Source organism: Onychostoma macrolepis, chromosome 04 (assembly GCF_012432095.1).
Source record: "Onychostoma macrolepis isolate SWU-2019 chromosome 04, ASM1243209v1, whole genome shotgun sequence".
NCBI classification, from domain to species: Eukaryota; Metazoa; Chordata; class Actinopteri; order Cypriniformes; family Cyprinidae; genus Onychostoma; species Onychostoma macrolepis.
In genome coordinates this window covers 14,453,954-14,481,929 of record NC_081158.1, presented here as the reverse complement: position 1 = coordinate 14,481,929, position 27,976 = coordinate 14,453,954, and the positions used below count along the sequence as shown (strand labels likewise).

Sequence of the window (27,976 nt, the reverse complement as noted above, 5' to 3'; positions counted from 1 at the left end):
TAAATACAGGGTGTATACGACCTAGTCGAAACCACTCTGATACACATCTCAGATCATAGAGGTTGAGTAAGCGCGTGCACTGACAGCACATGCGAGGCAAGCGACAACACATCTAGGTCATAAAACCTCGCGAAAGTGCTGGGTGACGACCAGCCTGCCGCCATACAAATTTCCTGAATAGACATGCCATTTGCCCAGGCCCACGAGGACGCGAGTCCACGGGTTGAGTGGGCCCGAACCCCTTATAGGACATTCCACGCTCTTAGAGCTGAAAGCCAAAGCAATTGCATCGATGATCCAGTGTGACAGCCTTTACTTGGACACAGGCAATCCTTTTGTACGTCCACCAAAACATACAAACAGCTGCTCCGAGAGTCTGAACTGTCTAGAGAGCTCGGTATAAGTACGCTGTCTTGGGAGAGAGCGCTCGCAAGCTCGCTGATTGTATGGGCTCGAACGGGGTCCCGTGAGAGCGTCAAGCACAAGTGCCAAGTCCCAAGTGGGTAGAGTAGAAGGGCGAGGAGGGTTCAGCCTTCTTGCTCCTTTTAAAAATCGTTTGATCAGGTCATTTCTGCCGATCGGGCGATTTTCGACGTGAGTGTGAAAGGCTGTTATAGCGGCCGCATACACTTTCAATGTGGATGCAGGGTTCCCACACCTTGGTTAACTTCAAATGAAATTTTCGGGCAAAAAACAAACCCCATAGCAGCAGATGGTTAATAGTTGAAGGGCCAGGCTGATTAGGCACAGCACCTGGAATAGTTCTCCAACTCAGATACACAATAGTTCATAAGTTGTGGGGTAACCCACAATTTTTCAAATGGCTTTCACCAAACTTTGTTAAAAGCAAACAATTTTGTTAGAGAGGATGTTAAAATCCATTAAAAAGACAAGTTTAAAACAAGTTAAAACAAAGAAACACTAAACAAAACAAAAGATAGGCTGCCATCTTGGAAAGTGCTCCTCCGAGAGACAGCATCAGGAACGTGGCTTTGATCCCGGAGCCGGTGGCCTGCCATCTCTGTCAGGGCGGGGTCTCTGGCCCTTCGAGCTCTGGCGGCGCTTCAGCCAAGGCTGTCTTTGTCTCACCGCTGGCTCATGCTCGCGCCAAACAGCAGTAGGAGGGGCGAATGGTCTTCCCGCACGCTGCACTGAGGAGGAGCGGGAACACGCAGGAGGGTTCGCGCCGGCACGCTTTGGTAAGAAGTGGCTAATGGCCTTTGATTGCTTCTGCCCTTCAACGAAGCGCTCCATGAACGTCTCTACCGCCGCTCCAAAGAGACCTGAGGAATTCACGGGAGCGTCCAGAAGAGCCGTCTTCTCTGAATCTTTCAACTCGGTCAGAGTAAGCCACAGGTGACGATCCAGCACCACAAGATAACCCATATTGCAGCCGATCGCTCGAGCTGTCACCTTCGTCGCTCTGAGGGCCAGATCTGTGGCACGTCGGAGCTCTTTGAACACTTCAGGGTCCGGGCCACCTTCATCCAGGGACTGAAGAAGCTTGGCCTGATACACCTGAAGTATCGCCATCACATGCAGTGTTGAAGCTGCCTGGCCCGCCGCTGAGAAAGCCTTGCCAGAGAAGTTTGCGGTGGCGCGGCAAGGTTTAGATGGGAGAGACGCGTTGTTTCTCACCCTCCAGTTCGCCACGGCTGCAGGACAGAGGTGGGCAGCGATGGCTTCCTCCACGGGCGGGAATTTAACATACCCCGCTCGGTCAGCGCCATCCACAGACGACAGAAGGGAGGATCCCGGATTGTGCACCCGACTGGTGAGCGGCGCATTCCACGACTTCACTATCTCGTCGTGCACCTCCGGAAAAAAGGGGCCGGGCCTCCGCGGGGTGTCCTTTCGGCCGCGATCCGACTGGAGGAACCACTCGTCCAGACGGCTTCTGGCCGGCTCGGTAGGAAGCGCCCACTCCAGACCGAGCTCATCAACTGCCTTGGTCAGGACACGTAGGAGCTCAACATCACTGTGATGGAGGTCCCCAGCGTCACTGATGGGCGTAGTGTAATCCAGTGGGCTGTTGGACCACTCCTCTCTCGCAGATGCTGCCACCGAGATGGCATCATCCTCATCCACCTCCATGGCTCCGAAAGACACCACATCTTGCGCGCTGGGGGAGGGGCGGAGATCAGCGGCCATGAAGCGCACTGGAAGGGGACCTGCAGCAGGGGGGTGAGGAGCGCGTGGGCACTGAGCCGGCGCGGTCTCGTCACCCGACCCGGACAGATCCGCATCAGAAGCTCGCAGGCACTTTACTCCTTGGCTCAAAAGAGGCTGCAGAGGAAGAGCGCGGCAGAGCTAGTTGGGCGAGTTCATCGCCTTGGACGATGGCCACACGGAACCTGAGAGTCCGGAGACTCATATCTTCGCAGTGGGGGCAGTCCGACCCCCCAAGCGCCACCTCTGCGTGGGTGCGACCCAGGCAGAAGACGCACGATTCGTGGCCATCGGAGGGTTCGATTGGCTCTACGCAGGAGACGCAATCGCGAGAGGTCATCTTTTCTCCGTCCGAAGTTCACCGGAACACAGCAGGGGAAGAGAAGGCGTGTCCGCTGCAGCGTGTAGATCACGGTGAGTAGTAGATTTCTTTGATGGGCTTCTTGCTGAAGGAAAAAATTCTGAATGGATGACGTACAAGTACTGCCTTATATAGAGTGGGATTCCTGCTCATATTTCACGCGCTTGAACGCCATTGGCCAGTTTCACATGGCGTGATTCAATAAGGCTTCAGTAGTATTCGAAGAAAAGGTATTTCCCCTAGCAATGTAGAGTGACCGAATTGAAAGGGAACCACGACGCTCCGACTTTTAAAAAATCCGTTCCTCGCTCCAGTGAAAAACACACCGCTCCACTCACATACTCTGATTGTGAGTAACTGTTGCTGTCATGACAGATCTATTTCAGAACCAGTGCTATCAAAATAATCTGGCTGTGGGTGCAGGCCAGATATTATTGCTGGCGGGCCAGTTTTGGCCAACTAGGTGACAACGTAGTTGGCCACCACTGCACTGCCGTCTATTGGACTGCAGAAAGATACTAACTTTTCAATCTGCTACGTTACTGTACTGACAAACTATGCTGACTTAGGAAATGTGATGTGACTGATGTGATAAGCATGAGTAACGTGGCAGTTTTAAGGTGAGCCGTAACCTCAAGTGAGCCGTCACCTGCGAACACTCGGTCAAGCCAGCCACCACATGGATTTGAATGCTTTTCTATATTTGGATTCATGGTATGAATGCATGGCACGGTCAAAAAGCTGAGAAAGACACTTTTTGGAAGCATCATGCATCACAACATCTTAATTCCATAAACAGACGTGCAGCAAAATCCAGGTGGTGGCTGGCTTTGGTGTTCACAGACAGCGGCTCACTTGACTGGGTTAGTGTTATATTGGACTTGCATTGAAAAGGGAAACTTATGGGGTCACTGTTTATTAACTTTACAGTAAGTTAGACATTTCACAAACTAGTTAGCAACTTAAGCGTTTAACTATGAGTCGTGAAGACAACGCTTGACGGCTTGTCTCCTGCTGCCTGAACAAGTGACCTTTACTGAAGTAAAAGGCAAACAATGGAGCGCGCTCTGCTAGACAAACTAAGTAATTACAGGCATTTTATCAACATTACATGTTCTGTAAAAAATGTTTTATATCGTTGGCATATCTGTGGCATATACGCTGATGTAGATATATCGTAACCAGCTTATATCAGCTGATAAAATCAGCAAAATGGTATATCGGTCAGGCTCTAATACTAATACAATACTAACAGTAATATTAAATGTGCAACACTGAAGACATACCTTGTTCCCTGTGATTTCTTGCACCACAACTAACAAATAGTTTTTTTCTTCTTTCAGTTCAGTTCTATACACACTGCATAGAAATTCTGTAAATGTGGTTGTCACTACCTGAATTTTCAGGAGTTACGGTAATTTGGTTATGGAATGCGGCTGTCTGTACTGTACTGTTGATTTAATTTTCTTCTTTTTTAATATCCACAAGATTTAATGCTTTTTTTTCTTTCTAGCAGACATCATCATAATTAACCACCATTTCAACATGCTTAAAGAGCAGAATATTTAGTTACATTTCTATCATACATGTTGTTGGATGCTTTAAACGTGTGCATAATTTGATGTACGCTCCTATGTGTCTGTCATGAATCTGGTTCTTGGACTTCCATCCGCTAGTCACCAGAGATCGCCATTTCATTACATTGACTTTCACGCTACACAGACTGTTACCTATCACACGGGACTACATTTCCCAGCAGCCATTTCTCTAATCACACACACACACCTGAGACTTATCACACAATCACACACCCTACATAAACCATGGACTTCCTTGTTCAGATCGCTGAGTATTGTTTTGCGTATAGCACTCTCCAAGTGTTAGCTGCTTTAGCGAGCCATTCTGTGTTTGTGTAGTCTCTAGTATTGTATAGCATCTATCTCTCTCCTAGTGGTAGCTATTCTACAGAGTCTATTTTAGTTTTCATAGTCTTGCCTTGCCATTTTCTCATGTTTTGATTCCTGCCTGTGTTCCTTGGATTAACCCTTTTGCCTTGCCGTTTGGACACTGCTTGCCCTTGCCTGGACTATTGCTGTGTACCTGGATTATCTTGTTTGCCTTGCCCTGTTGGATATAGTTCGCCGATCGTAGACCCACGCTTGCCCTAGGATTACTCTTTTTCTTGCCTGTGTTTTACTTGTTTGTCATTGTTTGACTCCTGCCTTTTGTGACCACATTTTGGAATAAAGCTTGCATATGGATCCGGACGCTTCCTCTGTTCTTTCCATTACAGTGCCGTTAAACTGGGGTTAACTTGTATTTTTGTCAATTTTTCCTTAGGCCTAATGACACTGAAAGAAGAGTGTGAAGAACTAGATAAAATGGAAGAGAAAGATCAGTATGAAAAACATCATGATTTCATAACTAGAGAAAAATATTTTAGTTACTCAAAGTCATCCTCAAGAGCTCAAAAGACAGGAACTAGAACTTATTTCGCCTGCCAGTGCGGAAACAGTTTTACACATAAAGGAGCCCTTAACAGTGTTGCCAACTAATTTTCAGAAAAAGTTGCTAAAGGAAGGTGGATTTGTTGCTAAATGACGTGATGTCATTGCGCGATGACATCATTGCGTAATCATGACGCAAAATTGTCACATCAAATCTCAACAAAAAATATATTTTATATATGTTAATTTAAATTTGTTTGTAAAATAATACGCATAATATTAAAATATAATATAATAATATATATTATTGAACACGTACACAATTATTACAATTTAAGTTTTTTAATAGCTATTAAACTAGTAATACTACACATTCTCAACAATTATGCTTTAAGCAGTGTATTAGTTGTTAGTTAGTATGCTACACTCTAAAGTCTGTAAAAATAGGGAACAATCTACTATGTTAAAATAATTTTTCGTATTGGTTTTTTACCTGCATTTTAAATTATGCATTGTATTTTCGGTTACAGGATTACAATGGATAATGTCCTGGACAATTACTAGTATCTTTTCCATTTTTCTGACAGTGTACTAACTGATCAACAATTGCAGGTAAGCTACTAACAAAATGTATCATAAATTAACAATTATTCAATTATTATTATTAAATTTAACAATTGCTAACAGCAGCTAACTCAGTTCACGTAATGTGTGTACTGCTAGGCATCTTTGGTTTCCTATTTTTGTGTAATTTGGATGGAAAATGTGTGCCTTTTTATTTATTATAAAATCATACCATGTGTCATACTCGCGGGGACAGTATGCTTGGAAATAATATTTCATGTCTTCCATTGCATTCATTATTTGTAGTGCGCCAGCCACACAATAGCAATAGCTTAAGCTTTGTGTTTTTAATATAAAACAAAGTCTCAGCTTTCAAAATCAGTTTTATAACGAAACACAAATTATGTGTCTTACAATAATGTGATTTTCAAGATCTTTAATGTGGGGTGACAGATCGCTGTATTTATGTGAATAAATTCATTAAATTATTGTGAAAATTCCACCACCTGCTCCGCAAAAACGTCCCAAACTTTCATTCCTCACATAGCCTGTTTAATTAAACCGCAATAAAACGTTCTAAAGGTTGAAGTGGACTCAAATTTGTTAACATACGTTATATTGTTGTCTTTTCTGCTGTAAACGTTAAGTGACTATTCACAAACTGTTTTATTCATGGTATACTGTAAATGAGGACATAATAACGTCTTCCATTCATTATTTGTAGTGCGCCAGCCAACCAGTAATCGCAACAATTTTGTGCTTTGTTGCTTTTACACACAGCTCAGATTTCAAATTCTGCTGGTTTTATAACGAAATACAAATTATAAATGTGTTTTTGCTCTTTATTTCAAGTTTATAGCAAGATATAAATTGAAGGAACATCATAAGGCATAAAAAAAAAAGTTTAGCCTAATTTATAATGAAAATGTCTCGTCGTTCGTTTTTGTAATCGGAAAGATGATTGACTCACATGCCGCTTAACAAACACATTATTGCAATATAGCCTACATATTGTTTGTATTTCGCTATAAAACTGACAGATTTTGAAAACTGAGATTTGGAATATCTCCCGGTGCTCCCAATCCGGGCTATTTGCATGAGCAAAAGGCTAGAATAGCCCATCTCAAAATATTATAACTGTATAATCTTTATTCTCGAAACATTTCGACTTTATTCTCGTAGTGTTTCGACTTTATTCTCGTAATATTTCGACTTTATTCTCGTAACGTTTCAACTTTATTCTCGAAATATTACGACTTTAATCTCGTAATCTTAGATTTTTTTTTTTTTAACGAGCCACTAAAACGCCGTCGTAGTATGCATCAGTGGTATAACCAAAAAAACAACAACAAAAAAAAAATCGTAAAATTTCAAGAATTTATCACTTTTTTCATTTTTAATCAACCTAAGATAATAAATATAATAAACTTAAATTAAGGAATGTGAAAAGGTAGGCTGCGAAGCAGAGAATTTTTTCTTATGTAGTGAACACTGAAAAGTATTTATTTATTTTTTTTAATTGAAGTATAACAAAAATATTACAAGTTTACAAAACAAATTGGCATACAACTTGCATTCAAAGACATCAATTATAAGAGGGGCTTAGACTTACACAGAATACAAATAAATAAATAAATAAATAAAACAATACAAACGAAAGAACAAAAAACAAAACAAAACAAAACAAAATAAAAACATATTCAATCTTTAAACCATCCATATTAACATCCAAGATGGCGGCGCGATCAGACGCAGCGGCTGCTCCAGGTCCCAAAGACGGTGCTTTTTTGTCTTTTAATGTCGTCTGTTCGTCTCCAAATAGTGTAAATTTACCGCTAGTTCATAAGGAAATCACTCCTAAACTCATATATGTTCGCCAAAGACTTTTGGATATCGGCAACGCATACAAAGACCAACTCTCGCCGGCGGCTACTGAGAAGCTACGAGGCCTCTGTTTACTGCTGAAGCCGGACCTCGAGACCGCGGCCTCGCCTACTGTCGCTACCCGCACAAGGCGGCGTCGCAAGCGGTGTGAGAGAGGACGGTAGCGCGGTAAGCACGGAGGTATACGAGCTAGGCTGAGGGAAGACCCCACAAGACCGGCTCTTCCAACACTCATGCTCTCAAACGTTCGCTCTCTGGAAAACAAACTGGACTTAATTCAACTCAGTCGATCTACACAGCATGAGACAAAGGATTGTTGTGTGTTTGTTTTCACTGAAACATGGCTGAACGACAACATCCCGGACTCCGCCATTCAGCTGCACGGACTAACTTGCTACCGCGCGGACAGAGATTCATCACTGTCTGGTAAGACTCGCGGCGGTGGCTTGTGTGTGTACGTCAACAAAGAATGGTGTAACAATGCTGGGGTAGTGACAAAACACTGTTCATCACTGGTGGAGTTTATGTTTGTGAAGTGTCGACCGTTCTATCTGCCGTGGGAGTTATTGTCGGTTATTGTCGCGGTTTACATCCCACCGTGCGCAAACGCAAAGGACGCGCTTCGCGAGCTGTACAGCGCCATCAGCGAACAACAAACAAATAACCCTGACGGCTTTTTCATCATAGCCGGTGACTTCAACCACGCAAACTTAAAGACAGTTTTGCCAAAGTTCTACCAACATGTGAACTTTGCAACAAGGGGAAATAACACACTGGACTTTGTTTACACAACAGTTAAGAGCGCATACAAAGCTGAACCCCGCCCCCACCTCGGGTACTCGGACCACATCTCTGTTATGCTAATCCCAGCATACAGACCACTTCTGAAACTGGCCAAACCGGTTCACAAACAGATCAAGGTATGGCCAAACAATGCCACCTCAGCACTGCAGGACTGCTTCCAGGACACAGACTGGAACATGTTCAAAGAGGCGGCCACCTACAACAACCACACAGACCTGCAGGAGTACACTGAAACTGTGACTGCTTACATCCAAAAGTGCACTGATGATGTGACAGTCACCAAGACCATCACCACACGCGCCAACCAGAAGCCATGGATGACAGCAGAGGTTCGTGGGCTGCTAAAGTCCAGAGATGAAGCATTCAGATCAGGAGATAAAGCAGCCCTCAAAACAGCAAGAGCCAATCTGTCCCGCAGCATCAAAAATGCAAAACGGTCATATGCTCAAAAAATCAACAATCACTTCACAGACAGCAGTGTGGCAAGCTATTCAGACCATCACAGACTGCAAGCCCCCGCCACAGGCCTGTGATGATGACACATCCCTCCCAGATACACTCAACCACTTTTACTCACGGTTTGAAATGCAGAATGACACACCTGCACAAAAACTGCCCACACCTCCCAACGACCAGGCGCTCTGTCTGTCTCCAGCCGACGTAAGGAAGTCCCTATCTAGGATCAACCCACGCAAGGCTGCGGGTCCCGACAACATACCTGGCCGTGTACTGAAAGACTGTGCTGCACAGCTGACAGATGTCCTAACAGATATCTTCAACACCTCGCTGAGCCAGGCAGTCGTCCCCACATGTCTCAAATCCACAAAAATCATACCGGTACCAAAGAAATCACCTGTGTCCTGTCTAAATGACTACCGTCCCATAGCACTGACTCAATCATAATGAAGTGCTTTGAGAGGTTAGTCATGCACAACATCAAAACCAGCCTCCCCAACACACTCGATCCGCTCCAGTTTGCATACCGTCCGAACCGCTCTACGGACGATGCAATTTCCTCCACCCTCCACCTAGCTCTTACCCACCTAGAAAACAAAGACACTTATGTTAGAATGCTGTTCATTGACTTCAGCTCAGCATTCAACACAATAATCCCACAACAGCTCATAAATAAACTCAACCTGCTGGGCCTTAACAATTCCCTCTGCAATTGGATCCTGGACTTTCTAACTGGAAGACCTCAGTCAGTCCGTGTCGGCCACAACACCTCGAGCACTACCACACTGAACACAGGTGCCCCACAAGGCTGTGTGCTCAGCCCGCTGCTCTTCACGCTGCTGACCCACGACTGCACTGCCAAGTCCAGCTCCAACCACATCATCAAGTTTGCTGACGACACAACAGTGGTAGGCCTCATCAGCAACAACGATGAAACGCACTACAGAGAGGAAGTGGCACAGCTGGCTGAATGGTGTGGCACTAACAACCTGTCCCTCAATGTGAGTAAGACAAAGGAGGTTGTGATGGACTTCAGGAGAAACTCCGTTGATCACCCCCCACTGACCATCGACAGCTCGACTGTGGAGAGAGTCAGCAGCACTAAATTCCTGGGGGTGCACATCACAGAGGATCTCACCTGGTCCACCAACACCATGTCACTCTCAAGAAGGCACAACAGCGCCTACACTTCCTCCGCCGGCTGAAAAGAGCAAGTCTCCCTCCACCCATCCTCACCACTTTCTACAGGGGCACCATTGAGCGTGTGCTGACCAGCTGCATCACTGTCTGGTACGGGAACTGTACTGCAGCAGACCGCAAGACCCTCCAGCGGACAGTGAACACCGCTGCAAGGATCATCGGTTCCCCCCTCCCCTCCATCCTGGATATTTTCCTCACACGATGCTCCAGCAAAGCCAATAGTATCGCGAAGGACTCCACACACCCCTCCCACAGTCTCTTCCAGCTCCTACCATCAGGAAGACGGTACCGGAGCATCAGAGCCCGCTCTGCCAGACTGCTCAACAGCTTTTTCCCCCAGGCTGTGAGAGCCCTGAACTCAAATCACCCCGCCCCTCTCTGAACCCCCATACAAACCCCCTACCTCCTGTAACATGTAACGTGCAATTCGAAGTGTGCTACACACAGGTGAGTGGGCCTGTACAAACCACCTGTAGTAGCACACTCTCCTCCTCTATGCGCACTAGTCACTTTTCACACACACTGCTGTGTGTACACAAATCCCACAAAAAGAACTCAGTAATATATGTATGTTTACATGCTCATGCACTACAAATCCTCCTGCACTGTTCCCCAGCCAGCTGCTTGAACTCAATGTTTCTCCTTGCACATGTACAGTATTTATCTGAAGCATTCGTATAGTTTGTATTTTTTAGTTTGTATAGGTACTTTTTATAGATAGTATATTTATAGTCAAAATCTATCAGTAGGATAGTTGTGTATAGGTTTATATTGTCTTACTCCATTGTTGTATGCCTGTATTTATGTAGCACCGTGGTCCTGTGAGGCACGACATTTCGTTCCACTGTATGCCCCCGCATGTAGCGGAATGACAATAAAGCTCAACTTGACTTGACTTGATTAATAAATACAGATAGAACAGGGGAATATAATAAATTATATTTATCAAATAAATCTAACAAGACTCTAGCTTGTTTTATTTTTAGTTTTTGACAAAGTTTTTGAGTACACATTTCCCTCTTTTAACCATAATTGCACTTTGTCCCAGAAGGCACTACAATATTTACAAGCAAAAAAAAAAAAAAGTTCAGTATTGAGATGAGTCACAAAATTTACATAATATCATTTCAAATTTAAATCTAACCCTTAGGAACTCTCCAGAAGGGTAAATATCATATACAATTTTAAAGTGAGTTTCTTTCATTTTGGGGTGAACTGGAAATGTTAAATATGAGGTTCTAATATGTTTAAGCACTCGTTTGTCAGATAAAATATCCAAATTATTTCTCCCAGACCTGTAAGGAAACATGACATTGTTGAAGATTTGTCTAATATACACATTTGTACATTTCTTACTTTTAAATTCAGTTGGCCCAAGGTATAGTGATTGAATTGGTGTAAATTGTCTATATAATAAATAACCTTTCATTATAATTTGAAGTCCAGAGGGGATGGCTGAAATTACTGTGAAAAACATGTTTAAGAGTGAAAGCATTGTAATCCAGCACCTCTCCAGCATCATCAAAAAGATCCTTTAAAGACCAAATATTTCTACAAAACCAATCCTCATAAAAAAGTGATTTATTTCTATGGAGAATATAATTATTATTCCATATTGAGGAATTATGTGGTGTAAAGTCATAGGTGTGTGCTAGTTTCCAATATCGCAAAATTTGTTGACGAAATGCAGATCATTTCGGTGGAAGTTTAGAAATATTAAAGTCACATTTAAGTAAGAATTCAATGCCACCAAGTTTCTTTAATAATGATGCTGGAATTTTAAACCAAAAACTCTCAGAACTGTATAAAAATGCTTGCAAGCATTTTAACTTCAACATACCATTCATTTGTTCAAAATCATAGTTTAAACCACCCAGGTCATAAGATTTAACTATATCATTTTTCTTATTCTTCCAAATAAAATTATACAAGTAACAATTAATTAATTTAGAAACATACGAAGAAGGGGCATTGAAAAGTACTTTTATTTTGGTCTGGTGACATGACGTCATAAGTCCGCGCCGCGCTCCTGCATGTTTGTGAGCAAAACACTTTAGATGTAATTCGGCTGCACACAGGTTTGTGTTTTTAAGCATTCAGTGCGTTTAAATCATTGTAAACCGATAAGGCAATTTAGTGTTTAAATGTTTAATGTTAAAATAAATTTGTAATGAATTAATAAATTACTAAATGTGAAATTGAACTACTTTATCTAACGTTAATTAGCGTTATTTTTGTTTTTTTTTCGCACCGCCACAGAAAAGGTGCGTCTCATTTCTCTCCTCCTATCATGAATCAGTTTATTTTAAAAACGAATTATGATACAGGTAAGTAGTGATGGGAGAAACGAAGCTTTTCGAAACTCCGAATCAATTGAATCAATGCTTCCCAAAATGATTCACGCGGTAAATTTAATCTCGCTGATCGCGTTTGTCGGTCGCACCGCATGCGACTTATTTCAGAATGTGACATTTAAAAAAATTGCTTGTAATTTCTCGTGAGACGTAAATTACTGTAGTTTTTCTTACTCTGTTTGGATTGAAGCGCTCGGACCACCTGCTGGTCACAATGCAACGAGAACACAATGTGCAATGACACATTTTACAAACCATTTGTACGTTAAAAGTGCGATTTGTTGTATTTATTTATTTATTTATATGATGATGATGGCTTTTTGTTTCTTTTCTCTCTTTTTAAAAAAAATGTATTTATTTAATTTTTTTTGGACCAATTGCATGAACTACTTATAGTTTTAAAAAGTTTTTTTTTTTTTTTTTTTTCCCAAGACCGTTCATAAATTAAAGGCTAGATTGGTGTAACTTGAATCTGAAAAGTAAAACTGATTACCTCTTGGCTAACTGCTTGTTGGTCAAACTTGTTCTTAGCATAGTTGACTGTTTATGCAGCTGACCCAGGACAATTTAAGAACACTATCACTCTTGCCAGTGCGCTAAATAATAAACTAGGGAGCTAATTTAGATGCACTGAGGTTTAGTTTGTATTTGTTTGTTTTTTTTCAAACACATTTTTTCCCCCCCCAAACACAGAGAAATTTCTGGTGACGCAAGTGAGATCCATGTTACGTACTAAAGATGGCATTCATTAAGGAGGAGAGCGAAGACATTAAAATCGAAGAGGCATTCAAAGTGAAACAAGAAGATACTGAAGAACAAATGGGTTGGTTTCCATTCTCAAAGCTTGAGGCTTCTTATGTGGACAGGCATGTTGACATCACATTCCCAGCCAAATACTCATTATTACCGGTGATGACACTGTAAGCAGGGTCTTACATATTGTGACACTAACCACACCAAACACAACAGTGGCCAAAAGTGATGTGTGGATTTTTATTTATTAAATTTCTTATTACCCCACATTTCACTTAAACCATTAAAATACAAAGGACAAAAAAAAAAAAAAACACTGAACAGTGTTGCCAACTGCTTTCAATTGAAAGTAGGTAAAACTGGTCACTTAATGTTGCTAGGTGACCTCATAGAGGCGAGTTCACTGATCTACATTTATATACTGTAGATCAGTGAACTCACATTTATGACTTCATGGGAGAGTCTCAGAATGTAGATAAGGTTTTTCCAAGAAATACGGGTTATGCACAACAGACTTCCGTATTCTGCTAACCAGGTCTCGTTGCTTCCGGTTCACGCATTTGCAAGTGCCCGTTAAATATGAAGCTTTTTTACTCAAGATGCCTTCAAAATAGACACTAAAGATAATCATAACCAATGTCCATCACATATGTGGATTGATATATAAAAGTTTAAAATTTTTATTCTTTTCAATAATATTTATATACAAAAGTCGAATAAAACGTCAACAATAAAAACAGATTGCTGATTTAACTGATTACCTTAAAAGTCCATTGATATCGCCACTTTTTAATACTGCTATTAATACGTTCTCCGACAAGTGGAAGCGATGAGACCTGTTTTCCGGGTTTGGTTAGGTGACGTTCGACATATACCCTATTGATTTTGTTGTTAGGCTTTTGGAAAAAGTCTCTAAAGGGTCTTTAGTGATTTTGTCTTTAGACAAAATCACTAAATTGGCACATTGACTACAACATAAGTTATTAACATTTCATTGGTCCTCTTGTTTTTGCATGTGTTCATAATTTCTTTGCATGACAGCATGGCCAAAAATTAGGATTTGGCGTGTTTCATTGCATTATTATCACTAAAAAAAAAAAAACTGACTCTAAGCAACTGTGCAATATGTTTACAAAATCTTGCACTTTATTTTTAAAATTAAGGGTGAAGATGTCAAATTTTCTAGGCCGGACATCACATTTGGCCACTACTGTTTGGCAGTGTATTGACTTTCCAACTGACCGCCAAACCATATTGCAAAAACAAGCCAGTTTTATGAGGATTGTGGGCTTTCCTGGAGTTGTTGGAGCCATTGATAGAACTCATGTTCACATCATTGGTGGTGGTTGAGGAGATTCCCCCCCTTCCACGTAAAGCGCTTTGAGTACCCAGAAAAGCGCTATATAAATGTAACAAATTATTATTATTATTAGTATTATTGCTCCAACTGTTAACGAGGAGACATACCAATAGAAAACAAAGCATCAGTAATAAATTGTGATAATTTTGCAAAGTGCAAAGCATTTAAAAAAAAAAACATTTAAATATTAAAATATTTCAGTGTCTTAATTAATTGATTTTATTGTAGTTACATTAAATGATTGGTGTTGTGCTGCTGTGACTTTACTTGAGCAGGCTCACTATTGGCTGATTCAGAGGTTGAGGTCAGCCATTTTGTGTTGACATCATTGTAGTCCTTAGTTCACAACACTTAAGTGTCACCTCAGTCAACACTCAAGAATCAGTCTTAGACTTTACTGAAAGTTGCTTTTAGCTTCTTTATAAAAGTCTCCTACTCTTAGAAAAGTCCTACTTTTTTTTACTAAGAATTGTTTGACGCTTAAGTCAAAGCTTAAGACTATTCTTAAGAGCATTTCTGAGAAGTTTTATACATACGGCCCCAGGTCTTTATATTATTTTGTCATTTACAAAAACAAAGTGATCAAGGTCAGGGCCCGTATTCACAAAACATTTTATCTTACCACTAAGAGTTCTCCTAAATAGCAGTAAAAGTTTTTACCTAAGCAGCATTGTGAATAGATAAACTTTTACTAAGGAATAGAGAGAAGTCTTAAGCTAAGAGTAAAGGGCGGGGTTGACCTAGTTGCTATAGATGATGTCAGCATGCTTACTAACTATGCACACAGTGATTGGCTGATAGGGGAGGGGTCTCTGTTAGATTCCTAGAAATATTGTAGAGCGCAATATTATATTGCCATAATCAAATAAAGGTTTAAAAATAAAACGTTAATTGCCATATTCAAATAAAGATTTTAAAATGCAGGCTAAGTGTCACTAATTAAACAAGTATATGTTCAGCTTAATGTCAGCCTCTTGCATGTATGCTTCTCGTAGTGGATATGCATATAAACAGCTTTTTAATTAACATAGTAGAATAATCATGGCTGATAGTAAGACATGCAAACGTAAAAGAAAACCAAACTGGACGCAATGAACAGCTTTTACTTCTGGCCCAACTGGTTAATGAAAAGGATATAATCAAAGGAAAATTTGGAGTTGGGATAACCTCCAAACCCTAAAAGCGATACCTTTTTAAAAGCTCATTATCGTCAAATGTTTCTAAAATGTTTATATTCTGAGGCAGATTGCCGGCAACAGACATTTTAGTATAGTTGCGAGTTGGTCTTAGTGACTAAGGAGTCCTCTTCACTACTCCTAACGCTTCACAGATTTAGGAGCTAGTTTTAGTGCTAAAACGCTTTGTGAAATACTCTTAGAGCAAAAACTTTGGAGTCCTAAATTTAGGACTGACACCCATTATTTTTAAGATTTTCTCCTCAATCAGCAAGTTAGGAGTTACTTTTAGCCTTAAGATGTTTTGTGAATACGGGCCCTGATACATAGGACCTAAACCATGCTAATGCTTGTCTACAAATGTCCAATGCAATTCTAAAGCTATCTAAGAGAATGTTGTGGTTTATGTTGTCAAAAGATCTAATCTCGTTAGAAGAGAAATGTAGCTGCGAGAAATTGCCAAAAGCAAGTCATTTGTAGCTTTAATTATTAGAGGTCGACCGATAGCTAGGTTGGACCACACTGGCCGATACAGATTAATCAACCGATAGTTTTCAAAATGGATACTGAAAGAAAGCTAGTGCTTTATTATTTAAAAAAAAAAAAGCAGTAACAGTACTGACCCATACTTTGTAAATGAATAAAAATATTAATATTATTTACTATATTGATCATTAAAGATCATTAATTTCATAGTTTGCTAATGTTAAAATTTAAAAATGTAGCCTATTAGTAGCTAATAGTGAATGTTGAAATGAACACACTCTAACAAGGAACAATACTTCTACAGTTGTCATTAATGCTACGAATGGACTCTTATTGTTAAGTGTTACCATTTAATTTCAACAATCATGCTTAAAGATGGCCATCTTTAAATATCTACACAAGGCCATAGCATTAAAATTACATACATATGGATATTGTATGTGTACTCACACACTTTATTTGCTTCTATTTTTTAACACTTGATAATTATCTAATCAAAAAAAAAAAAAAAGTTAGTCACACACCGGGCAAATGCGCAGCGCTGCATCTAGGAGAACTCAAGAGTCTCACATACACACTCACATACATACACACACACCAGATGCTTTGCGTTCAAATCAAGTGGTGGTCTAAAACAATTTATTTAATCACCAAACAGACATAAGTTTGCTTCAAAAATGAACAATGTGGCATGAATGAGTTTGAAGTTCTGTGTTTAAAAAAACAGAGCAAGCGGAAAGAGAAATCGCGATCTATTACAGCTCTCTATATGAAGCATACAGACTTAATTAGAGCCACAGAAAGACAAATGTTTTGCTGGAAAATGTACAATCCATAATTTATAGCCTAGGGTGAAGTCATTACGTACATTCACAACGATTTGGGACAAATATAATATAATGTAATTTAATTGAAAACTATGTGAATGGCGCTCTGTTCCGCGGCAGGATTTTCTGTCGGCTGTATTTAAATGCGCGTCTGGAGTTTCCCGCTCTGTGCAGCACGCAGTGTCACGTGTCAAAATAAACAACACGTGCTGTCAGTGATTTCCGCCTCTAGAGGCCGCTCTTGTACTGTATAATGCCAGCAGACCCTACTCAGCCACTCCAGCAATGGTTGCAAACCGGAAAACTATCGGTATGGATTTTTGCCGATAACTGATAGTTGCGGCAATTAACCGGCAAAATTAATTGGTGTCGATTAATCGGCAAAACCAATGAATCGGTCAACCTCTATTAATTATCACAGTTTCTGTGCTATGATGGGGTGTAAATCCTGATTGAAAATTAACACAAATACTGTTTCTCTGCTAAATGGAACATAGATGAGATTTCACTTTTATAATATTTATATGGTAGGTCTAAGATCAGTCTATATTTAACCAGCTCTTCTGGGTCAAACTGCAAAAAAACGAATTATTTTTTGATTAATGATTTAATGACTGTCTTTTTGTTTAGTTTTTTCCCCTAGATTTAACTGGGATTAATTTGTATTTGTCTTTTTTTTTAATCTAAGGTCTGATTTCACTAAAAGAGGAAGGTCCAGAACTCAATGGAATGGAAGAGAAAGATGAGAAACATCATGATTTCACAATTGAAGAAAAATATATTAGTTGCTCACAGACTGAAAATACTTCCACACAAAAAACAGCTGAAAAGACAGGAACTAGAAGTTATTACACCTGCCAAGAGTGTGGAAAGAGTTTCAGTCAACTTAGAAACCTTGAAGCCCACATGAGACTTCACACTGGAGAAAAACCTTTCAGCTGCCAACAGTGTGGAAAAAAATTTACTCAAAAAGGAAGCCTTAAAGTCCACATGAGAATTCACACTGGAGAGAAACCTTACACATGCCAGCAATGTGGAAAGAGTTTTACACATAGAGGAACCCTAAATGCTCATATGAGAACTCATCCTGGAAAAAACCCTTTCAATTGCACAGTCTGTGGAAAGAGCTTTTCACGAAAAGAGAGTCTCAAGACTCACATGAGAATTCATACTGGAGAGAGGCCGTTCGTTTGTGGTCTGTGTGGAAAGAGTTTCAGATGTAAAATAAGCCTCAATTACCACATGAGGATTCACTCAAGAGAGAACAATTTCAAATGTCATCAGTGTGGAATGAGTTTCACAGATAAGAATCACCTTAAGAATCACGTAATAACTCACGTCGGAGGAAAGCCTTTCATGTGCCATCACTGTGGAAAGAATTGTTCAAACAAAACAAGCCTTGAGGTTCACACAAGGGTTCATACTGGAGAGAGGCCTTTCACCTGCCCTCAGTGTGGGAAGAGTTTCACAGTTAAAGGAAACCTTCAGACTCACATAAGGGTTCACACTGGAGAGAAACCCTTCACGTGTCATCAGTGTGAAAAGAGATTCACATATCAAAAGGACCTGAAACGTCACATGCAAACTCATTCTGGGAAGAAACTGCAGAATTCTGAGTGTGACAAGAGGTTAAATTTTAGCAATTTTAAAAATTACCTGCACATTCACTCTGGAGAAAGGCAATTTAAGTGTGATCTGTGTAATAAGAACTTTCTTTTGCCATCACACTTAAAGATACACATGAAAAGTCATGCATTTGTGAGACCCTATTTTTGTTCTTTGTGTGGAAAGGGTTTTAAATGGCTCGGCAGTTTGAAATGGCACCAGAAAATATGCATCTGTGCAAAGTTAATTTTGATTGTATAGAGGCATTGTTTACAATTTGTATTCATTTAAATACCTCAGAAGCAAAATACTAGATAAACTGCTATTTTGCTGCAAAATGCCACAATGTAAGTAAAATTTTTTAATAAAAGGCGAGACACTTGAAAATTTGTTGTCCAGGAATTAGAAATACTCTTAGTAGTAGGGGAATAGATTATGAAAATCTTATTAGGCTGAAAAGTGACTGTGCTTTTTAATATTATTAAATGCTTTCAGAAACCGTTTGACAATATTAATGTTCATATTCAATTTATCCACCTTATTTTGCAACATGGAAGTAAGCTATTTTTCTTTGAATGTGTGCGACTTCTGATTCATTAGCAGCTAACGGTAAATAACAAGAAAAATTAAAAAGTGCAGTAAAACTATTTGTGCTACCAATCCATGAGTTTCTGATTACGATAATAATATAAGATAATATAATAGCAAATGCCAGTTTGCAATATCAAGCAGCATAACGGACTGTTTCTCTACAGTGGAACTAAATGTAAGCGAATGACACCGGAATCCTTGCACGTTCAATTTACAAATGGCCTTGCCCGCTCCTACGTTAAAAGTAAGGTGGATATATAAGTTATATGTGGGAATGACACTCCCACTTTTTTTTTTTTTTTTTTTGAGAAAAGGACAATTGGAAATCATATTATTCAAATAATATGCACACCAAACCACGCATTAAAAGTGGCATCAAGGTGCAGTAAGTGTTGCATTTAGGAATTGTCTATCCTCTTGAGCTATCTAGCAGCTCTATCCTCTTCAATACATACAATTTAATATTTTTGTGACTCAAATAAGTGTGCGAGAAGACATTTTCTAGTGGTAGCATCATCCTAGATTTGTTTCTCAGATCTGGTGTCTCCATGAAGGAGCTTCCGTAGGAGATCCTGATAGAGAATGTCTGCCTTCCCAGACTGAAGGCAGCGTGTGACAACCCTGGAATGCCCCATAAATATGAAAAGTTGAAATTGGGTTGGGTTAACACATTCCTTGGGGCCCCAGTTATATGCCAGTTATATATAATCAACTGGTAAATCGAAAGAACCCCTACTGTAAAGACTAAAGGCAAGTCAACTTCGCCTCTATATGCTCAGCTTTGCTTACATAGGCAGACTCATCATCGTCCTGGACGAGGTCAATGACTGTAGTGTCGTCTGCAAACTTCAGGAGCTTGAAAGAGGGGCCTTTTGCAGTGCAGTCATTCGTGTAGAGGGAGAAGAGTAGTGGGGAGAGAACACATCCCTGGGGGGATCGAACAGGTGCTTATCGTACAGGTGTTGGAAATTAATTTTCTTAGCCTCACCTAGCTGTTGTCTGTTTGTCAGCAAGTTGATGATCCACTAACAGATGGAGATGGTTACAGAAAGCGGAGTTAGTTTGGTTATGAGGATCTCTAAGGTGATGGTGTTGAAGGCCAAGTCCACAAACAGGATCCCTGGTTTGTCCAGATTTTGCAGGATGTAATGCAATCCTATGTTGACTGCATCATCCATGCACCTGTTTGCCTGAGAAGCAAACTGAAGAGGGTCTAGTAAGGGTCCAGTGATGTCTTTCAAGTGGGCCAATACTTGTTTTTCAGATGACTTCACGACCACAGATGATGGTGGAACACTTATCTTCTGTTTTATGAAGACTCGGCATACATCATCCTCAGATCATAAGTGTAGGTTGAAAAGTAGTATGGGAGAGGAAGGGGGCAGGGGTGTTAAAGGGGTCATCGGATTGTTTTAACTTAAATGTGTCTTGGCAATGTGTGTACATAAAATTCCACCCAGTGTTTTTTTTTTTTTTTATTCCCATAAATCATAACCTCTTTCTCAAATCAAGTCATTCACAGATTCTTGGCAGAGTGACATAGTTCTGCACAGGCCCCTCCCACAATTGTTGATTGACACTGGTGTTTTATCACAGACCCACCCTGAGTGTGCTGTAAACAGTCCGCCATTGTTTTGACTCTGAAGCAGGTGTAGAGGAGAATGTCTCCTAAGCGATTGAGGTGTTCTGTTGTTGGATGTAATAATGAACATAGCAGTCGTCATTTACTCCCGACATCTGAGCCGCTGAAGGCGCAGTGGATTACTTTTGTTTTTGAAGGGAATGTGCCCCCTGATCTACCTAAATGCATCTATGTTCGTGCGAATCGTTCGTGATCCAGCTTCACCTACAGAAGAAGTTATGAATCTTTGCAAATCGCCTTTCCTAATAATGTGGTAGTTAGCAAGTTCCGGACAAATGTGGCTAAAGTTAACAGTCTCGGAGAACTGCTGCTTGTCACCCCACAGAAGAAAGAGGTGGGTGAGCAGTGCTCATTAGCATTTAAAGGAACATGCACTGAAATGGTCACTGTGAACAGAGCTGTTTTTGATGAGGTATAAAGTGTTGTTTTACACTACCATTGAGAAAGTTTAACCAAAGTATCTTATAGACTTTTCATTAAGACCCTAAAGAATCATATCAACTTGTGGAAAATGGGCATTCGATGATCCCTTTAATGGTTGTGTGGAGAGACGGTCTAGGGTGCATTTCCCAAAACCATCGTTAGCTAATTATAGTCATTAGTTCCATAGAACTCTATTGGTAATGATGGAACTTGCAACCATAGTTGCTTTTGGGAAGTACACCCCAGAGCGAGTGTGGGGCATGAGATGGGGTTTCTCAAACCTGCAATAAAATTATTCAGGTCTTCAGCCAGCTTTTTATTTGTCACAGTGCTGGGGGATGGTGTCTTGTAGCTGGTGATGGCATTCAGGCCTTTCCACACTGATGAAGGGTTGGCTGAAAACTGTAGCTTCTCTTAGTCACTCTGATCTCTTTTGTCGGTGTGTTTTTGGCCTGTTTGTATTTGCAAAGCTGTTAGTTTTGCGATAAACCATGGTTCGTCATTGATATTATAAATTAGTCCTAGTGATAACACGCATCTTCACAGAAACTGATGTAGGATGCCACCTTGTGAGCGAGCTCATGCAGATAAGTGGCAGTGTCTTCGAAAACGAAAAAGTGATGTTATCCGGTATGTACTGTTCATTGTAATGTGTTTGTCCACCCTGTTCTACATACGTATTACTACCTGGAACAAAATGCCCTAGGCTGCAGCCCGTGATGCTCTTTGGGATTATGCAGCCTTGCATATTGTTAACTCTCAAAACCATGGTCCCCTTCATGGACCTGACTTAATTATTAACTATCCTGTTGATTTTCAAGCTGCTTAAAATATTGGTTAAACTATTTATTTCTCATGAAATATTTTGTGAATATTTTTCATTTAGGGCATTGGTCTCAAATTCCTGGAGGGCCACAGCTCTGCACAGTTTTGCTCCAACCCTAATCAAACACACCTGATCCAGCTAATCAAGGTCTTCAGGATCACTAGAAACTTCTAAGCAGGTGTGAGTTGGAGCTGGTTGGAGCTAAACTCTGCAGAGCTGCGGCCCTCCAGGAATTGAGTTTGAGACCACTGCTGTAAACATTACCCTTACGCCGAGTTCACACTGCACGATTTTCAAAGTCGTCAGATCCCCGTTGTTTTCACACTGCATGACTATCTGCGATAGCATTTAGTTGCTGCTGTGTTCACATTTCACAATGGATCGGCGTCAGGAGGTAACACACTGCATTACTTTAGTCACCTTTATTTATATAGCGCTTTTAACAATACAGATTGTGTCAAGCACTTAACAGTATCAAATTTGAGGATAGAGTCTCAGTAATGTATAATGATAAGATTAAACACTCAATTTTCAGTTAAAGGCATTTCATTATTGAATTCAGAGATGTCATTGTCTAGCTCAGTTTAGTTTAAATAGTATCTGTGCAATCAAATCGGCGATAATCGCTAGAAATGAAGTGTCCCCAACTGAGCAAGCCAGAGGCGACAGCGGCAAGGAACCAAAACTCCCTCTGTGACAGAATGGAGAAAAAAACCTTGGGAGAAACCAGGCTCAGTCGAGGGGCCAGTTCTCCTCTGGCCAGACGAAACCCGCAGTTCAAAAGTTTATATTTATATTTTTAATTTTGTTGCAGTTTCTAACAATAGTAGTATTATGTAGTTAGGTATTTTATTATATTTAATCGAGGTCTTCACTGGGGCTATGTCTCTGTTGCTCATCTGGGTGTCCTGGTCTCCGCTGACGATCAGGGCTGTAGACATCATCTCTTGGTGCTGATCCACCATCTGATCGGATACAGACTGAGAAACAGAATAGGAAAGAAACAGACAAATATTAGCGTAGATGCCATTCTACTTACGATGTAACGAGTACATCGTGTGTTATGGGGAGTGTTCCCGGTTCCGGTTGATCTAATTAATGCAGCTTAACAATCCTTTAACGAATTTGAATAATAGAAGCGTATTAATGTGTTATGTGTAAGCCAGGCTAAAGAGATGGGTCTTTAATCTAGATTTAAACTGACAGAGTGTGTCTGCCTCCCGAACAGTGTTAGGTAGATTGTTCCAGAGTTTGGGTGCTATATAGGAAAAGGATCTGCTGCCCGCAGTCGATTTTGATATTCTATGTATTATCAAACAGCCAGAGTTTTGAGAACGCAGTGGACGTGGAGGACTATAGCGTGATAAGAGCTCGCTCAAGTACTGAGGAGCTAAGCCATTCAGGGCTTTATACGTAATTAACAAGATTTTAAAATCTATCCGATGTTTGATAGGGAGCCAGTGCAGTGTTGACAGAACCGGGCTAATATGGTCATCATTCCTGGTTCTAGTAAGGACTCTAGCTGCTGCATTTTGGACTAACTGTAGTTTGTTGATCAAGCGTGCAGAACAACCACCCAATAAAGCATTACAATAATCTAACCTTGAGGTCATAAACGCATGAATTAACATTTCTGCATTTGACGTTGAGAGCATAGGTCGCAATTTAGATATGCTTTTGAGATGAAAAAAACAGATGCTAGAAACATGGCTTTCAAATGAAAGATTGCTATCGAACAGCACACCTAGGTTCCTGACTGATGAAGAAGAATTGACAGAGCAGCCGTCAAGTGTTAGATAATGTTCTAGGTTATTACATGTGGGGTTTTTAGGTCCGATAATTATCACCTCTGTTTTTTCAGAATTTAGCAGTAAAAAATGACTCGTCATCCAGTTTTTTATATCGACTATGCATTCCGTTAGTTTCTCAATTTGGTGTGTTTCACCGGGCCGCGAAGAAATATAGAGCAGAGTATCATCAGCATAACAGTGAAAGTTAACACCATGTCTCCTGATAATATCTCCCAAGGGTAACATGTAAAGCGTGAAATGTAACGGCTCTAGTACTGAGCCTTGAGGTACTCCATACTGCACTTGTGATCGATATGATACCTCTTCATTCACTGCTACAAACTGATGGCGGTCAGATAAGTACGATTTGAACCATGCTAAGGCGCTTCCACTAATGCCAACAAAGTTTTGTAGTCTATTCAAAAGAAAGTGTTGAATGCGGCGCTAAGATCCAGTAGAACTAATAGAGAGATACAACCACGATCAGATGATAGAAGCAGGTCATTTGTAACTCTAATGAGAGCAGTCTCAGTACTATGATACGATCTAAATCCTGACTGGAATTCCTCACAGATATCATTTTTCTCTAGGAAGGAATATAATTGTGAGGATACTACATTTTCTAGTATCTTTGACAGAAAAGGGAGATTTGAGTTTGTTTTTTTTAATGAGAGGCTTAATAACAGCCAATTTGAAGGTTTTGGGGACATATCCTAATGACAATGATGAATTAATAATAGCCAAAAGAGGATCTATGACTTCTGGAAGCAGCTCTTTTAGTAGTTTAGATGGAATCGGGTCTAACATACATGTTGTTGGTTTAGATGATTTAACAAGTTCATACAATTCTTCCTCTCCCACAGTAGAGAATGAATGGAATTGTTCCTCAGGGGATCTATAGTGCGCTATCTGATGCGATACTGTAGCTGACGGCTGCAGGGATACAATTTTATCTCTGATAGTATCGATCTTGGAAGTGAAGTAGTTCATGAAGTCATTACTGCTATGCTCTTGGGAAATGCCAACACCTGTTGATGCTTGATTTTTCGTTAATTTAGTCACTGTATTGAATAAATACCGAGGGTTATGTTTGTTTTCTTCTAGAAGATACGAAAAGTAATCAGATCTAGCAGTTTTTAATGCTTTTCTGCAGGATAGGGTACTTTCCCGCCAAGCTAAACGAAATACCTCTAATTTAATTTTACTCCAGCTGCGCTCCATTTTCCGGGCTGCTCTCTTTAGGGCACGAGTGTGCTCATTATACCACAGTGTTGGACTCTTATCCTTAATCTTCCTTAAGCGTAAAGGAGCAACCGTATCTAAAGTGCTAGAAAAGAGAGAGTCCATAGTTCCTGTTACATCATCAAGTTGTTCTGAGCTATTGGATATGCTGAGGAACTGAGATAAGTCAGGAAGATTATTTATAAAGCAGTCTTTTGTGGTAGAGGTAATGGTTCTACCATATTTGTAACAAGGAGTTGGCTTTACAGCTTTAGCTACATGGAATATACAGGAGACTAGATAATGATCTGAGATATCATCGCACTGCTGCCAAATTTCAATGCCACTGACATCAATTCCATGTGACAGTATTAAATCTAGAGTATGATTTCGACAATGAGTAGGTCCTGACACGTGTTGTTTAACACCAATAGAGTTTAGAATGTCTATAAATGCTGATCCCAACTAATCTTTTCCATTATCAACATGGATATTAAAATCACCAACGATTAGGACTTTATCTGCAGTCAGCACTAACTCCGATAGAAAATCAGCAAATTCTTTAATAAAGTCTGTATGGTGCCCTGGTGGCCTGTATACAGTAGCCAGTACAAACATCACAGGGGATTTATCATTAATACTTGTTTCTTTGGATAACGTTATATGAAGCACCATTACTTTGAACGAATTATACTTGAAACCCGACCTCTGAGAGATACTGAAAATATTGCTATAAATTGTAGCAACACCTCCCCCTTTACCTTTTGGACGCGGTTCATGTTTGTAACAGTAATCTTGGGGTGTAGACTCGTTTAAAGTAATGTAATCATCTTGTTTTAGCCAGGTTTCTGTCAGACAAAGCACATCTAGTTTATGGTCAGTGAACATATCATTTACAAAAAGTGCTTTTGAAGAAAGGGACCTGATATTCAATAAGCCAAGCTTTATCATGTGTTTATCTGTAGTATATATTTTTTTATTTGTTGAACATCAATTAAATTGTTACTATTACTTTGGTTTGGATGTTTTTTGTATTTTCTAGTTCGGGGAACAGACACAGTCTCTATAGAGTGATATCTAGGTGAAAAAGTTTCTATGTGCTGAGAGTTAACTGACTTCTGTGACGTGAGGCGGCTAGCAGACGATCGGTTTAGCCAGTCTGTCTGCTTCCTGACCTGGGCTCCAGTTAGTCAAGTACGAACTCTAAGACTATGTGCCATATTTCTAGAGAGAAGAGCGGCACCACCCCAAGAGGGATGAACACCATCTCTTTTCAACAGGTCAGGTCTGCCCCAAAAATTCTTCCAATTGTCTATGAAGCCTATGTTATTTTGCGGGCACCACTTAGACATCCAGCCATTGAGTGACGACAGTCTGCTATGAATCTCATCACCCCCGGTAAGCAGGGAGCGGACCAGAGCATATTACAGTGTCTGACATTGTACTTGCAAGTTCACACACCTCTTTAACATTATTTTTAGTGATATCCGACTGGCAAAGTCGAACATCATTAGCGCCGACGTGGATAACAATCTTACTGAATTTGTTCAGCATTAGTCAGCACTTTTAAATTTGCCAAGATGTCAGGCGCTCTGGCTCCTGGTAAACAATGGACTATGGTGGCTGGTGTCTCTATTTTCACGTTCCTTACAATAGAATCGCCAATAACTAGAGCACTTTCATCAGGTTTCTCAGTGGGTGCGTCACTGAGTGGGGAGAACCTGTTTGATGTTTTGATCGGAACGGAAGAGTGGTGTTTTGACCCGCGACTAGGCCGCCTCACAGTCACCCAGTTGCCCTGCTGCACGGGCTCAACCTAAACCGAACAATGTACAGGAGTCCCTGAGCTAGTCGCATCCAAAGCAGTATCTACAGCCCTCACATTCTTACTGTCCTCAACTAAAGTTTGGATGCGTGTCTCTAGTTCTAAAACCTTCTCTGTCAGCCTAACTATTTCTCTGCATTTATCACATGTGAATCCCTCGCTGCTGACAGAGACAGATAAACTGTACATGTGGCAAACAGTGCAAACAACAATAGCAGGAGAAGAAGCCATTACTCACCGTGATTGATGAATGATACCAACTTAACTTACCACTGTTGTTTGATGAGCTCGTGAAAAACGGAGCGAGGGGAAAAGAAAAAAGAAAGAAAATAATAATAGAAATGCAAATGGAACCGCGAGTGACAAGCTAACGGGCTAACTAGCTGCACTCGCGGTTTTAAAAGCGGACGATCAAATTAGATTAGTTTGAAAGATAGCACCAGAAATATGGTGGGAATTAAGTTATATATTATCACTTTAGACAAAAGGGAGTGAAAGTAAGGTAGAGATTCAATAAAAAGCGAAGGTACACGGTGCTACAATCCCAAACCTCTCAGCAGCACAACAGACTGAAGCAATTGATCAGGGTTGCTTCAGTCTTACTTTACTATAAGAAGAATCACCGACAGCTCTGGTCCGCAAACCACGTTTAACAACCAAACGCACGTGAGAAGTGATAAGGAAATAATGCAAGCTCACGTGAGATCAGACTTAGCCCACAAGAAGTTTGCCATACAAATGGTCTGTGCACTGATTTGCAGTGAAAGGGCGAAAAAGAAAAAAAGATTATGGAGGAAATTGTTATTGTGATATTGTGGTCTATAACACCTCCCCGAACTTCTCGCTGCCCTGTATCTTACTCTCTCATTGGACCTCATTCATGAAACATTTGTAAGTATAGGAGTAAATTCTGAGTAATTTGCGCGTAAAACAGACCTTTCCAAATGTTTCGTAAACATCTGATTTTATAGTTAAGCATGTGTATGTTAATGAATTCCAATCATTCATAAATAGGGCGCTCGTGCACGCTCATTCACAATTAGCATATTCCCCGCCTATGAATTAGTGTTTCCAGGAACGCAGTGGAATATTCTGGTCTACTTTCTCAGGTTTGGCTCCAGTATATTGAATAAATGCAAAAAAGACTAATAGGCCATATGCCTAACAATAAATATTCAATAACGTGTGTCCACCAAAGAGTTTTTAGCCAGCT

At 40.5% G+C, this 27,976-nt stretch overlaps 2 protein-coding genes across 4 annotated transcripts in view; one reads left to right on the top strand and one right to left on the bottom strand.

Moving 5' to 3' along the window:
- LOC131539637 (gastrula zinc finger protein XlCGF7.1-like) overlaps positions 1–12,884 on the bottom strand; it is a 29,825-nt gene extending 16,941 nt beyond the window's left edge. The window contains exon 1 of the mRNA XM_058774298.1: positions 12,414–12,884. The gene's annotated coding sequence lies outside the window, so the exon portion shown is untranslated. The remainder of the gene's footprint in view (positions 1–12,413) is intronic.
- On the top strand, positions 11,832–20,404 carry LOC131539635 (gastrula zinc finger protein XlCGF52.1-like). Of its 3 annotated transcripts, none has more exons than XM_058774286.1 (3): positions 11,832–11,963; positions 12,933–13,062; positions 17,529–20,404. In XM_058774286.1, exons 2-3 carry the CDS (start codon positions 12,978–12,980, stop codon positions 18,704–18,706), a joined length of 1,263 nt encoding a protein of 420 aa, XP_058630269.1. In that variant the 5' UTR covers positions 11,832–11,963; positions 12,933–12,977; the 3' UTR covers positions 18,707–20,404. The 3 variants fall into 3 exon arrangements, with proteins under 3 accessions (XP_058630269.1, XP_058630271.1, XP_058630272.1); XM_058774288.1 differs by lacking the exon at positions 11,832–11,963 and adding an exon at positions 12,187–12,212; XM_058774289.1 differs by lacking the exon at positions 11,832–11,963 and having other exon boundaries at positions 12,933–13,105.
- The last annotated feature ends 7,572 nt before the right edge of the window (positions 20,405–27,976 follow it).

Coding starts and splice junctions, on each gene's coding strand:
- LOC131539635 (XM_058774286.1), top strand. CDS start 12,978: ATGGCATTCATTAAGGAGGAGAGCGAAGACATTAAAATCGAAGAGGCA. Junction 13,063..17,528: donor AGATACTGAAGAACAAATGG/GTTGGTTTCCAT, acceptor TTTTAATCTAAG/GTCTGATTTCACTAAAAGAG.